General features: G+C 41.6%; 1 protein-coding gene across 2 annotated transcripts in view; it reads left to right on the top strand.

Annotated features, from left to right (window-relative positions):
* The window catches only part of RIMS4 (regulating synaptic membrane exocytosis 4), a 167,122-nt gene that overhangs the window by 33,569 nt on the left and 117,789 nt on the right, over positions 1-15,764 (top strand). Inside the window, exon 2 of one of the 2 annotated variants that reach the window (XM_066586569.1) lies at positions 9,220-9,225. The exons of the other annotated variant lie outside the window; for it this stretch is intronic. Coding sequence (XP_066442666.1) covers positions 9,220-9,225 — 6 coding nt within the window. The remainder of the gene's footprint in view (positions 1-9,219; positions 9,226-15,764) is intronic. 2 annotated transcript variants of the gene reach the window in all.

Raw genomic sequence — 15,764 nt, 5'->3', positions numbered from 1 at the left:
CTGCCCACACGCCGCTTATTCAGATAATTACTGCACTATTCCAGCGCTTTAGCTGGTTCTGTTAAAGCAAAGAAATTGTCCTGCAGCCCACACGCATTGTAGGAATAAATGCCGCTATCCGTAAACCTATTTGTCGTACTGCTTGCCAGTGGTTGGAGGGAACCTTCACAGCAGTTAATGGATGGAGTCGAGATAAATCCACTTTCAAACCTTCCCTCCTTAATTTTATAGCACTTGTCATAATTCTGTTTTTTTTTTTTCTTTGGCGAGACGACGCTAAAAGATGCCATTTTGGAAGAGTTCCACTATGTAACTGGAATTATTATAGATTAGGTAATATTTTGTGAAGTGATACCTTTTAGCTGTTTTGCTTTTTTATTAAAGGTACGTATGCCCAATTCTATCCCTCAAGTCGCTTTCAGATAAGCGTGTTTTAGCTCCATAATGGGTCAGCGTTTTGCGGACTGTAATACCGGGCTAATGTAGATCTATGTATCTATTCACATGACTGTATTTTTCAGAACTGTTTTTTAAAAACCTAGCATGACCTATTTTTGTCAACTGTTGCCTCCATATTGCTATTCTTTTCAATTGGGCCAATACCGGTCAGTATTTGCTCAGCAGAAAATTAGGGCAATGACAGTAAATAAGGAGGTAACTGCAGATCAAATACTGATGGAATATCGATCTTATAGCGTTGTAATGTCATTTGTGAGGGTTTGTTCGTATAATTGATGGGGCAAAAAAAATGGCGTCAAAATACTTTCCTGTGGACGCTTGTTTTTAGGAGCAGACACATCAAAATATGTGTCCAAACCTGGAGACGTATATTTTGAAGCCCCATTGATTTCAACACCAAGATCCATTGCAGAAAATGAAAAAAGAGGTGACGTAATTTCTGTTTTTTTCCAATAGCGTATTTTAAATCGTCAAGACAGGGACACTGTTTCCCATTTCCAACATGTCGTATTATGGATTCGTATTACAGACGTATAAAATACACTAATTTGAAACTGGTCTTCTCCATAGAATAGGTCAACAGTATCAGTTGAGTGGGGCTCTAACATTCAGCACCCCCACCGATCAACTCTTTGCCATTGGGCACCTGATGGTTACATACATTGTGCAGTGACCTGAAAGCATATGCAATCAATTTAAAAAAATCCAGAATGCCCCTTTAAGATATTGTATTATACAGGCTGGCCCAAAACGATATATACAATGTTCGGGAACATGTCGTGGACCTCAGATGCAACATAAGGGATTCAAACTTCAGACTTCAGGTAGCTTAAATGGGATAATTATCATCCACATAGTTGCTCTGTGTAAACACGACCGCCAACCCGGTGATGAGTGAGAATTCATTCACTATTCACTTTGTTTCAGCTCACCTAAAAATAGTTGCTGGTTCATTAATTATTGTCTAGTGTAAACAGGCAATTATTTGCCATTCAACGACTAGCCAATAGCTTTGCAGGGAGCTGTGTGCTTCAGCAACCGCGAAATTGAACAAGTGAAGAATAGCTCCGTGTAAAAGCACATAAACAACAGTCGTTCGTACGCTCTAGCGACTATTTAGAGCAACTATTCGTGTAAAGCTAATCTTACTCTTTGCATGAACATGAAGCAGACATTTTCAGTTGGGGTCATCATCACCAAGCTGCAGCAACCAAGGAATTTGATACAATTCCCATAGACAGCTGCCAAACGACCTGTGATAATGTGCAGCTGCATTTGCAGGTTGACCATGCCTATGGAGAGCTACATCAGTGTTTCTCAACTCCAGTCCTCAGGGACCCCCAACAGGTCATGTTTCAGGATTCCCTCAGTATTACACAGGTGATGTAATTATTGTCGGTGCCTCAGACATTACCACAGGTGCTCTTACTATAGGATATCCTGAAAACATGACCTGTTGGAGTCCCTGAGGACTGGAGTTGAGAAACACTGAGCTACATGCCATGCAACATGGGGAATGAAAACGCTTGTTGTGCTTTGTACAATATCTCCGTACACTTTGTATGTATATAGCAGCACACTGTTAGGCTTCGGTCAGATGAGCATGTTTTTTTGTGTGCAAAAAAAAAAGTGCTCCACAGATGTGCAAAATGCGCGTGCTTTTTTTCCATGTGCGCAAAATAGTGTGTGCAGACCTACAATGGGCAAAGTGTCATATGACCCTTCACTAGAACAGCTGTGCTTGTAGATGCGCAGCTGCTCCACGAAGGTCCCCTCATCACTGAACACTGTGACAGCACCAATGAATGGCTGAGCGCTGTCTCTGATTGGTCACAGCACTCAGCCAATTAAAGGCAGTGCTTTCTGGAGGTGGGGATTTTTCAGTCCCCGGCTACCAGAATACAGAAGAAGACTGCCGCCTGGGTCAGTGGTTGATGCATCGCAAGTAACATGTTGCCCACTGATTGGCCTGGCCGCCCCTAACCTCTGAAGTCCTCAGAGAGTCACTGGCGAGTGCGCATGCATCCCCTTTCGTGGTGCACTTGTGCACTTGCTGTCGACTTTCCAAGGACATCAGAGGTTAGATGGGCCCAGGTCGGCGTCAGCGCGCAGGAGCCTGCTGGGAGTTGACTCCTCACCCGACAGCTAAACAACGAAGGGAGGAAATGCAACGGGATAAGGTAAGTTTACTTTGTTTTTTTTTAAACTCTTTTCTTTCTACAGGTTAGACTGTACAGGAATGCAAGACAGGATGCAGGTGAGTATATATATTTTTTATTTTGCCGACAGAACCCCTTTAAGTCTATTTTTAACCCCCTAGCTTTAGCCTTAAGAGCCAATAAGTAGTTTACCCTTTTGTGTTCCAGCTGCCATAACTTTTTTTTATTTTTTGTCAGTGTAGCTGTATGACATCTTGTACTTTGCGGAATTAGTTCTAGTTTTTATAGGAACCAAATTTGGGTACATTTAATATATTGGTAAACTTTTTAATTAATTTTTTGCAAGGAAAAATTGAAAAACAGCTATTTCACCATTGTTCTTAGGTATTTATTGTTACGGCATTCACCAAGTGGTATAAATATTCTTAACTTAATTGTATGCATGATTATGGCAATTCCAAATTTATAGCTCTTATTACTACTTTTGTACAATATTTTTATTGTATTTTATTTTACACATTTATATAGCGCATACTTATTCTGCAGCGCTGCGCATCACTCTGTATCCCCATTAAGGCTCACAATCTGAGTTCACCTGTTATGCTTTTGGAGTGTAGGGAGCAACCTGAATACCAGGAGGAAATCCACAAAAACACGAGAAGTACATACAAACTCCAAGCAGATGTTGTCCTGGGTGGTATTTGAACCAACAACCCCAATGCTGCAAAGCAACAGTGCTAACTACCAAACCACTTTTTTTTAATAAAAAGATTCTCTTGTGTATCACCACATTCTAAGAGCAGAGCATTTTAGTTTTTCTATCAACCGAGCGGTATGAGGGTAAGGCAGGATGGATTGCAATTTTTATTTGTACCATTTTGAAGTATATGCAAATTTTTGATTACTAGTTATTCCTGTTTTGGGGAAGCGAGATGAACAGAAAACTGCTTCTTTGGCAATTTTTTTAATTTAATTTTTTTTTGCAGAATGTCACATATTGGATAAAGTAATATTTTATTATACGGGTTATTATTGATGTGGAAATACCATTTATGTGTAATTTATTTAGATTTAAAGGGAGAAAATATATATTTTTTGTATTTTTAAATGTAAAATCAATAGATGCTGCAATCAACAATGACCATAACATTTGTGGAGTTACATGGCATAGAGAAGTGATTAGATGTGCAAGTGCTCATCTTTTCACTTCTTTTCTGGGAAAAAACACCTCATATGTTACAATCAGAGAGCAAATATGCTCTCTGATTGATAAGGGAGAGTAATGACAAGAACAAAAGTCCATTTTCTGCCTCCTGGGACAGACAGGAGAATTACAGACCTTTCTACCTCCATGTTTTCCCTGCTTCCCCCCCTTCCCTGCTCTATACACAGCCTGAGAAGCTAGCTGTAAATTCAGAATTTCCAACCTCAATTCAAACCGCTATAGGGCCGGTTCTATCAAGGCTATAGACATGACACCAAAAACATGCCATCAGCACTGAAAGAACCGGAGCTACAGCCGTTTGAAGTAGAGCAAACTCTATCATCCAAAACTGTAACGTCCTTTTGCTGTAGAGCGAACAGAGCTTGGGGTAATTGGGGTTAAAGCATCCAATAATCCAGTATTTTCAATAATCTGACACTTGAATATCCCAAGCCTGTTGAGGTTTAATACTGTTCTACATTACAAGCAGTGACTCTTTTTTTCAGATTAGTGCTACCACGATTCTAAGCAAGTTGGCATTAGATGGCGGATTATGGCACGGCACATCTCAGTAGCAGCCGGCTGCAGCCTTCTGTACTTGCTAGTTTATTTAAGGCTTTTCCAGCAAAATACGGGAAATCTTGTTTCCTTTTAATCCGCGTTTTGCCAGTCACATTGATTGGTGTTGTTGCAGGTGAGCATCCTGTACACCGGGGTAACAGTAAATGATATCTGTCTGTCCCACTTTTTTCTCATCTTACTCATTGCTTTCCATCCCTGGTATCCGGGTCCTACACTAGCTCTTGCAAGATCCTGCTGTTCCTTCATTAGAGCACAGTTTACCGAGAGCCCGGCTGTCTGCTGTTATAAATGTAGGCTGGCTCCTTCCCAGAGGTGGCAGAGCTGCCAGCCAGAGACGTTCGGCACAATTCACTGCACACGTTCTACATTATATTGATGCTCTGTTTAACTTTCAGGTGACAAGAAGCTTCTTCAACCAGCAGTACCGGCTAAATATATATGTATTTTAGAGTACATATTATTGATAGCAATACCTGAATTGAGATTCTACGGCATTGGGCATTGCCACAAGCATTAAATAAGACTTTTTATGTAGCGCTACTGAATATATTGGCATAATATGTATACTCCATTATATGGAATACGCCTATAGGTGAATCTACATGACTTTCTAATACCATATATCCCTCCGCGGCTTTATATATTTAACACATTCAGTTTTTTTTATTATGTTAGTGTCAGGTTGGGTATTTTCTTCATCTTCCATGAAAACCTACAGTTGCTCAGTGATGCAAAGACTCCCTTGGTACAGAAAAAAAACACATTGGTTGCTCACCTTCAAGGTTGCTGGAAGAAGCCGATGTGCTCTTCTGTGACGGAATCCACAAACTTTAGAGATTTTGACTTGAAGAGGGGAGGGGGGAAAGGGGCAGAAGGGCTGCAATTTGAAAAAAAAAATTAAAATGTTAACTTATACATTTTTAATCAGTTTAGTATTATTTCAAAGTTCACAAAAGTCCCCTAAATCAAAAGATTAACGGATTGCTACCTATTGCAAATTAATGACCTGTTATCTTATAGAGTCAACTCACATGGTGTTACATTCAGACTTTTTAGATCCTGCTTTGCTGGGCTTTAATCCCCAGGGCCATACAAACACACCTCCCCTGGGGGTTAAAGCCCTGCAGGCTGCGGACATGACAGCTCCCTGCTGTCGGTTACCAGAGGTAGCCGACATCCTGGAGCTGTCATGGGGGGGCTGTGGGAGGCCCATCATATTCGGATTGTACTTCCCTTTGTAATGGTCTTCAATGACTGAGATGAGCCCCAATAGTGGCCCCAGTAGTAATAGTGACCCCCCCCATAGTGGCCAAAGTAGTAAGTGACCCCCATAATGGCCCCAGTAGTAATAGTGACCCCTATAGTGACCTGAGTAGTAGCAGTGTCCCCTATATTGGCCCGAGCAGTAATAGTGACCATCATAGTAGTCTCAGGGATACTGCCCAACCAGAGGCCAATAGCAACCCTCCCATTGGATCATGAATAGGTAATCTGGCGTCATGAGGCACAGGTTTTATTGCAGACGGTATATCTGGATACAGAATTTTCTCTTTCTGTTTACTGGAGAAACCTTTGGTATTTGTCATGCAGAAATGTCAGTATGGTGGTCTCTTTGTTCTCACTATACCATCGGAATGGCAAATGGCGTTCTACTCTTGCCTTCCAGCTACTGTGTGAGATGAGTGTTACATGACACACAGATGATGTGCGGTGCCACTTCTTATCTTGGCCACCAAACTTTATTCCAAAATACTTGTGATGGGCGCACTTTACCAAGGATGTTATTTTCCTGTGCTGTGTCTTTGTTGTGAACTGTCCGCAGACAAATCTGAAATTGTCTGGGTTGTTCAGACATTCGCACCGCTCAGCCATATTGTTATTACATTTTGAAAAATAGTCCCAGTCTAACCAATGACCTGTAAAAAAACAGTTCATTAATTACAACTTACCGCAGGATGATCCGCAGTGTTTCCGCCACGTGGAAATATACCCTATATGTTACATAAACCTACCCGTATAGTGTTCAGTCAGCATGCGGTGTGTACAGTGATTGCAGAATAGTTGCACAATCACTGGATTAATTCTATAGACATATTTCCGAAAAATAAAGTACAACGGCAATTAGATTACATTATTACCATAATTGGAAAACCTTACATGGCAGAAAAAAAATAGATATCCTATTTGAATTCAGCGCACTAAAGTTACTATGAGCCGCCTATCTGCTTATTGGTTACAAAAATTGTGTTGCACAGTGTAATCGTTTTTAAAATCGTTCAAACAAGCGAAAGTGAACGATATTCGTTCGGTCTAAACGCGAGCCAACGAATGAGGAACGAGAATCATTCACTTTTCATTCGTCATTCATTTTCTACAGGCATAAAAATCATCATTGGCTCATTCGCTTTAAACAGCGCTCATTCAGTGCTTCTATTTGCCTATACTGAACGATTCCCATTTGAACGAGCCAACAATGCATTTGCCTGTCTAAACGAGCGCATTAGCGGTGATGTCACTCGCTCGTTCAAAGGAGAAGCGTCTCGTCTAAAAGGACCATAATAAATACAGTCTTGTATTTTATCCGTTCCTCAAACATTGCCAAGATGTAATCCTCCAGCTTTCATTGTTTGTGTCATAAGCTTTATCAGGCTGAAGATTCCATATAAAATATCTAAAGAATGACAAGTTTAAGACTTGTAGGCTCACAATTGCAGCCAGTTGACTCCTTATGATCCCTCCTTATCCAGTTGTAATGCAGTTGATGATCGGGGACATCTTTTCTGAATTTATGGAGAGAAAGGTCAACCGTTTCTGCCAAAGAAAACGTGCATTAAAGTACTTGACTCATCTGAATGAAGAGTCTGCACTGTAAATTTCATGTGACTCTTCCTGCTGAGTAATAAGGAACATGTTCTTGAAAGACTGCCGCACTTCAGATCTTCATTGTGAGCTAGAGAGCTCCTCTGTACCATGTAGACTGTTATGCATGTCAGATATAGAAAGCATTTGTTTAGCACTTAGAAGAATCCATGTTCGCCACCCCTGTTGTAAAAATATATTAAAATCCACAAAAAAGATAGGTTGGTTGGCTGGGAGGTGTGTAACCCATCCACCCAATCGGCTTTAGTTAGTGCACATTTATTCCAGCTCCTCCTTACAGAGGACACCGGTTATACTCTCAGTCTGAAGGTGTTCTGGTCCATTCAGTGAATTTTTTTGACAGTGAGGGTGATCAACGAGTGGAACAGGTTGCCACAGGAGGTGATGAGTTCTCCTTCAATGGAAGTCTTCAAACAGAGGCTGGAGAGACATCTGTCTGGGATAATTTAGTGATCCTGCATTGAGCAAGGGGTTGTTGATGACCTTGGAGGTCCCTTCCAACTATACGATTCTATGATTCCTGTCCTTACCTGCATTCCTGTTTAGTTAAGTCAGCTGGTGATTTACTCAGTTATCTGAGGTGTGTGTGTATATCTTATTTCTTGTACTATTGTGGTTTATTAATCTGGGATTTTCATCTATCCATTGTCACTTTTCTCTGTCACCATTGAATGATAATCAGGGTCGTCCCATGTTCCTGATGTGTGGTCGCCCTCATCAGGGCGAGCGCTCTGCTAGTAGGTATGGTTTTCCTGTTTCTCAGACTTGAGGGTTAGTTTCCTCATCTTCCCTGTTTGGTGTGACCTTATGCATTTTTGAGTTATCTGTATTTATATTGTGTGTGTCTGGCACCGGGGCAATTAAATTTGTTATACAGTGAAAGATACCTGTACCATGACCGCAAACCACTTTCTGCTTAGCGGATTGGAAATCCTGTGCTCAAACACTGTAACAGCTGCTGAGGAGATAATGAAATGAAAATTACCAACGCTTGTCTAAACTTGTTGAACTCAGATGAAAACTGGGTAAGATTTAAATAGATTACAGAGGAACGTAGAATATAAATTGGGCAAATAAATGATGGATGATTAAAAAGAGTTGTGATACTCTGAAATGAGGCCAGATTTAGACTTTATTTTCATTTTAATAACCTATTCCCAGTCAGGTTATTAATCTGTTAACATTTGGGGTGGGAGGAGGTGCAGGGATTACATAACGAGTTTATTCCTCTCTTATACCTTCTATTCAGTGCAATGGAACAATTAGAAAACCTAAGGGCGGATTCACACAAGTGTAATTCGCTGTGTGCCCCCGTTAACCCTTTCCAATCCAATTTTGGATTTAGGGTTGCCTAAAAGGCTTTCTCTTTTTGCTGTTCTACAACGGTGCTATCTGCTCGCTAAAGCCAGTGTGTGTGCACCACAGAGGCTCTGACAGCGGAGTGGCTGGCAATAGACGGTAAGAATACCCTGTCGGACGTCTTCTGACATTGGAGCTGTACAAGCTTCAATCAGAGTGTAGGAAGACGTCAGACAGTGGATTAGAAAGGGTTAAGAGACTCGCATGCAGCAAGTATGCAATGACATTGCATACTTGCAGTGCACCGCCTATCAGTGTGCACTATCTTGGCATGCATGCGCATGTAATACGCGCAAGATAGAGCATGCTGCAATCCTTCTTGCACATGTGCTTCTCGCAATATGTGTGAGCTGTGTTAGCGCAAAATTCGCTATTATAGATATACCGTGTGTTCCAAATGTGATAATATGTGTACAGGCCTGGAGAGCCTTCAAAGATCACAAGCCTACATCATGTGTTCCCAAAAGAGTCTCCCTTTATTAAGCGCGCGTAAAACTTAAATAAGTTTCAACACAGGAAGTGAAGTAATTTAGGAATACAGTTACAGTAGTTAGCGAGCCTATTGGTCGTTCTCAGAGGGAGGTATTTGTGAGGTAGCTTGTGATGTCATCCATCTGGGAGGAACTTCAGTGAGCACGCTCAGTTCATTCTTGAATTTGGTCTCATGAGGAGAACATCCTGTTTCTCCTCTCTGCTGTCCAAGACAAAGCACTCCTAGATAGGTTTGGCCAGTTAGAACTGGTTTTACCAGTATTTGGGACAATAGGCACTGCTCCTTAAATTCTTGTGGAGGTGGGGGGGTGATGTTTCTTCCCCCAGAGGTTTAAAACCATTATAGACAAAATACAGTATATTCACAGTTGACAAAAATACAGAAAATACATATAGGATATCTCCCACAGCTGCACCATGGGATCCTTTGGCAGATTGGTACAGCATATTATGCAAGCAAAGTCCACATACGTAATACACTGTCACCACACAGTGAACTTACATATCAGCCACTCTTACTAGAGGGTGGTGGTCATTTTGCCATTTATCCATTTCCCTCTCGGAACTCTGGTGCTTAGAATCACGCATGGTCAGTTGCACACATGAGGTTCTGGGTGCGATTCCCTTGTGTCTGTTGATTTGCACAGTGACGTGTTCAGACATTAGATGTGAACAATGTCTTGTTCTGTGTCTATATGCATAGTAGATTTTCTATATGGTGATATCTGTAGGTGTGCTGACACTTGGTGAGTTTTATGTTCTATGTTGTATTCTCCTGTTTCTGTAGATGAGCAGACTCTGTTGTGTTATTTTCCTTGTCTGGTGTTTCTGCCTGTTACCATTTAGGGCAAGCTAGACCCTAAGGTTCAAGAGTGGGGCCGCCCCTGTTGGGACGATCACACCGCTTGTAGGCAGGGTTCCGTTTTTGTGATTTTGGTTGTCTTCTTAGAGTAGAAACTCACAAGACAACGAGGACCCTACACATGTGTTTGTGAGCTTACATATTCTGGCCAAAATACAAACCAATACCTCGTACTTCCTTATTCATATTTCCACCTGTTTGAGTTGTAGTATATTTGGTAACTATTTTGTCGTCTGTTGTCTTTGTGGTTGTTTGTTTGGATGTTCGGTTTATGTTGTTGTTCTCCGGTTGTGTATGCAAGTCCCTACCGCCCTTTCTTCCCTCCAGTCCTAAAATTGGGTCGCATTCGTGTAGGTCGTTGTTTAACACAACCCGCACAGACATAACACATAACATAAATAGAGTACAAACTGACCTCAGTACATAAATGCAAAACCAGAACCAAGTTCATAACACAAGTATAACTCCAGAACCAACCTCATAACATAAGTACAGCACCAATGTCAAGCTAAATACAAAATCAAGGTCATAACATAAATTACAGCACAAACCAAACTTGATACATAGATGCAATACCAGAACCAAACTCATAACATAAAAACAGCCCTGGAACCAAGCTCATAACATAAATACAGTAGCAAAACTAAGCGATCGTGATGCGGAGGTGCCAATGGACTGAGTAGTGCATTGGAACATCAGAGGGAAGGAGACAGAGCCAGGATGAGAATGATTCATGTAGCTCCGCAAGATGCTGCGGCACAGTGAAAGAAAATGATTATCTGGTTGGGAAGATCTATCTTTACAGCCTACATTTACCTGTCACCGATCAACTGCAAATGTAATAATAGTGTTTTTTCTGCAAACCAGTTTAAACAAATTTATCGATTTTCAGCAAAAAAGAACAGATGCTCCACCGCTCACTTCACTTTTCAAAAATCTTCAGAAAAGGAGGCAGGATTTGAGTGGAGTGTTTTTTTAGGCTGTTATCACATCTTCGTCGAAACCTCTGGCCGGAGGGTCCATCACAGATCTGGCTCAAAATACTGGAAAAAAGCACTGCATTCAGTGGTTTTTTTTCGTCCAAAAGCCGGCCAGCTGTCCGGAAAGCGGACGGACCCTATTACAGTCAATGGGGTCCGTCCAGCACCGTTCAGTATTGTCTAGAGATGGAGCTATTCGGCCGTGGGGATTTCCCTTTCCTGCTCCCCAAATAGAGCAGGAAAATGGAATCCCCAACGCAGGCAGGAAAGCAGCCTAAGGCCTCCCTCCTACAGACTATTTTATAGTGTTTAGCGCTGTCTTTTCAGCACTGCGCTAAACGCTGTATAATGATCCCATTCATTTCAATGAGGCTGTTCACATAAGCATCAGAATGTAGCATCTTCAACACTGCGCTTTGACAGCGATGCATGTCCTATCTTTGGCCATTTTCAGCCCTGCGTCACCCATTGAAATGAATGGGCAGCGTTAGCAGTGCTGCTGAAAGCACGGCACAATATGGTCCCGCTCTGGGCAGCACTAACTGCACTACCAAAAAAAAAGTTATACTCCCCAATGCTTGCACTGTCTGGTCCCTGGCTGCTTTCCGGGGCTCTGGGCACTTGTCAGAGGATCTTTTGCTAGTGATCGGCTTTGAAGACCCCACCTCCAGCAAGAGATTGCTCTGATTGGCTAATCCAGTGCCAATCACAGCCAGCGCTGGATGCACCAATCACAGCCATTCAATGAATTAATGGCTCGTGGCTCAGCCAATCAGAGCAATCTCTTGCTGGAGGCATGCTCTTGAAACTCCATTAGCAGCAAGAGATCCTGGAAGCCTGAAGGGACAGCGACTACTGGCTGAGTATTTTTTTTTTTCAGCTTCCCTGACAGCGTTATCAGCTGTGCTGAAAACGCCGCCATTACGCATGGCATCGCTGCTGAAATCGCAGTAAACGCAGCTTGAAAAATGCTACATTTACTGCAAACGACTGTGTGAGGGAGGCCATAGAGACATTTACGAGATTTTTTAAAAAACCACAACATTTGCTGCAGTCTCACTGCAGTAGCTGGGTAGTGTACAAGGTGACTCCACATCTCTAAACATATTTAGAGATGCAACAAATTTATCAATATTGGCCAACATTTGATATATTTTGTTTTCAGCTGATAGCCCGCGGAAAGCGCTCCAAGACCAGGCACACTAAAGATGAGCCAAGTATATCGTAGTGGCTCAAGCTTTATTACACATTTGGTGCATCTTTAGACACTTGTCTAACTTTACAACACTTAGGTGTTGGCTTTGTGTGCCTCCATATCTGTCGCCAACGTTTTGGCACACCCCTTTTGGCATTTTTAGCAACACCCCTTTTTAGGGACCTTTCACACATGATACAATTGGTCCATGTGAACATTTCTGTGTGACAATGTTTTCCCTATGGGACTTGAATTCTGCACATCTGCTGATCTTTACTTCGAAACCGCAAGATTTAATCCACAGTGGAAAAGTTTTCTGCTGCAGAATTAAGGACGTCTTGCGTAATTGTTGTGGATTTCTAACATACAGGAGATGTAATTCCGCAATTAAAGTCTGCGGAACAAATGTAAGAAATTCCATAAGACGTTCCACAGAACGCATTCTGCAGTTAAGAACGCAACAAAATCTGCACTAATTGACAAGATCTGCACGTACGCTGTGTCCTGCGGACAACTCCATCCTGTGTGAACGGTCCCTTACTATTACACACTTTCTTTCCTACTAAGCAACTTGTTGAGGGAGGTATAAGGATTATCTAAAACATAATAAACATATCACAAGGCTTGTTCTTAAGTTTTTTGGTGCCAACTGAACTATTGTGCCTTTAGCCTCCCTTTCACTAAAGAAGAAAAAGAATATATATTTTTTGCTAATGGCCTCATTCAACAACCCGAAAGTGCTTTCATCTCATTCATCTTGTAATACAGTGGATCAGTAATGTAATGGTAATATAGTGGCATCCTCCAGCCACCATCCGGTCATAAGAGAAAAACAATATTTATTGTACTGTTAGACATCTTGTTTGTATTCTGGTTGTGCAGAAAGCAGTAAGGTAGCAGCACACCCACACCAGACCAGCTCATAACATAAATACAGTGCTGAAACCAAGCTCAGTACATAAATACAGCACAAACCAACCTCATTATATTGATACAATACCAGAAGCAAACTCACAACACAAATACAGCGCTAGAACCAAGCTCAGTACATAAATACAGCACTAGAACCAAGCTCAGTACATAAATACAGCACAAACCACCTCATTACATAGATACAATACCAGAAGCAAACTCATAACACAAATACAGCGCTAGAACCAAGCTCAGTACATAAATACAGCACAAACCACCTCATTACATAGATACAATACCAGAACCAAACTCATAACATAAATACAGCGCTAGAACCAAGCTCAGTACATAGATACATTACCAGAACCAAACTCTTAACATAAAAACAGCCCCAGAACCAAGCTCATAATATTAATATAGTAGAAGAATTAGGCAATCGTGTTCCAGGGATGCCATTGGGCTGACAGCAGTGACTCGGAGCATCAGAGTGGTAGAGGTAGTCAGGAGAAGGAACGTTTATGTGGTTCCAAAAGATATTGTTGCACAGAGGAAGAACATCAGCTGGCCAGGCTGACCAAAAGGGAATGATCACCCCCAAACTACATCCACCTGGTCTCCCCACAAACACACACAAGCTGGTGGCTAGCATGGGTCACACATAGCTAAGGCTAGCCATTATCAAGGTGGTGAACATAGCTTCTTCTATGTTTACGCAGCACTGTGAGCAGGTTTTAAAAAAATTTCCTGCCCAGATAATCCCTTTATCTGTCCAAATTGATATAAATGGTCTGTCAGGAGCAACTCACATTTTTCATGTTTCTGTTCTGCCTATTGGTCTATTTAATCTCATTTATCTATAACTGGGGAAGAAAGGCGCAGTAATCGTTATGAATGAACCTAACAAAGACTTGAGAAAGAAGGACTGATCTTTCTGACAAAATAAATGCGAATATTTATGAGCCACATCATGCATCTTACTGTTTACATTAGATGCTGACTTGTCATATTTACTTCAACTAATGAACGGGTGTTGTATCCGGAAAATGTAGAGTTACAGGGGTTATCCCGTGATTTAAATTTCTTTCCGAGTCAGACCCGCCACTTCCGGTTACGTTCCGACAAGATGTCACGTGGTATTGTGGCCTCTGTTGTTGGTGACTTCATAACAGAACGACGGGCTGTCGGCTCATTAAAATATTTCGGCAAGGCCCTCTTTCTATCCCCACCAATGCAGTGATAGAGGGCCTTGCCTAATTTTTTTGATGAGGTGACAGCTCATTGCTCTTCTATGATGACACAGACAATGGAGGCTGTGATACCACGTGACATCTTGCCGGAGTGCAACCAGAAGTGGTGGGTCCGACAACTGCCCATTCCGGTAAGAAATATATATTGCCAGATAACCCCTTTAAGATTTATTTTTGACTCTCTAGATGGAAATCTATGATGTCACCTGCAGATATAATAGCCAGGCTAATTACATTGCCATTAGAGTAACAGAAGTAATGGAAATATGGATTTACATGTAACTGTTTTATATGTCCACTTATCCACAATGATTTCTAAGCCAATGCTAAACAGATTGTAGCATCATACACTGCCGGTCAAAAGTTTTTGAACACGTCAATTTTTCCAGTTATTTTTGACATTAGCACAGTTTAAGTCCAGTATACAATGAGAAATAGTTCAAAGGTTCAAAAGTAAGTTAAAAACATAAAAATATGACGAAATTCTAACCTGAAAATATTATAATAGTCTGCAAATGCAAACTATTCCTACAGTTTTCTCAACTTTTGTAGATTACTTTTAAACCCTCTGATTCTATATAACCAGCGTTGGAACAGACTGCATTACAATACCCTCTAGGGCAGGATTTGGACAGTTTTGCTCTTCAGGCCAGAGAAGCAATTACAACCCTTAGAAGTGTATGTCTGTCTTACAGAGAAATTGCCAAGGTGGCATTCAGGGCAGTTTCCTATACCATCAAAAGGCACTTAGAAACTTTGACATACAAGGGCACCTTAGTCCGTTTCTTTGTCAGTCCAGTGAATGTAGGCAGCGCCAAAGAGTGTTTTTCCACAGCAAATCCCTCACTCAATCAGTGTCCTCAGAGTATCTGCCCTTGTGGAGGTTCAGTGTCCTGTTGCTCTATGAAAAATATACAAACTCTGTCTGGTAGTCCCACTGGCCGCTACAGCTACATGTGATCCATTTCAGTTGCAATTTTAGATGATGTTACGTCAGAGTATAATTAGGAGCACTGTTGTAGATGGTGGTACATCACAGAAGGGGAAATATGGAAACATAGAAACAATAGCAGAAAACGGCCATTACTTACTGACTAAGGAGTGCATATAGCTGCATCCTCTCACCATGCAGGTAGCAGACCACCAAATGAGGGAGCTAATTGCACCTGTGAGGGACACCGATGAGACAGCCACTCACACTGCCTCTTGATATAGAGGGGGGTGGCTGCAATTAGCTCCCTCATTTGGTCGTCTGCTGTGATTGTTTTTATGTTTCTATATTTCCCCTTCTGTGATGTATTTATATTAGTATAGGGACACACTACAACGCAAGGAACCGTGAAGTGGTTAGTGGGCTCATGTATCTTGGCCAACATCCAACTAATGCCTTGCCTTTATTATCTATCATTCACATGCAGCGTGGCTTTAAGACT

Source organism: Eleutherodactylus coqui, chromosome 13 (genome assembly GCF_035609145.1).
Source record: "Eleutherodactylus coqui strain aEleCoq1 chromosome 13, aEleCoq1.hap1, whole genome shotgun sequence".
Taxonomy (NCBI): Eukaryota; Metazoa; Chordata; class Amphibia; order Anura; family Eleutherodactylidae; genus Eleutherodactylus; species Eleutherodactylus coqui.
The sequence above is the reverse complement of the archived record's forward strand: the minus strand, read 5'-3'. Positions and strand labels throughout refer to the sequence as shown.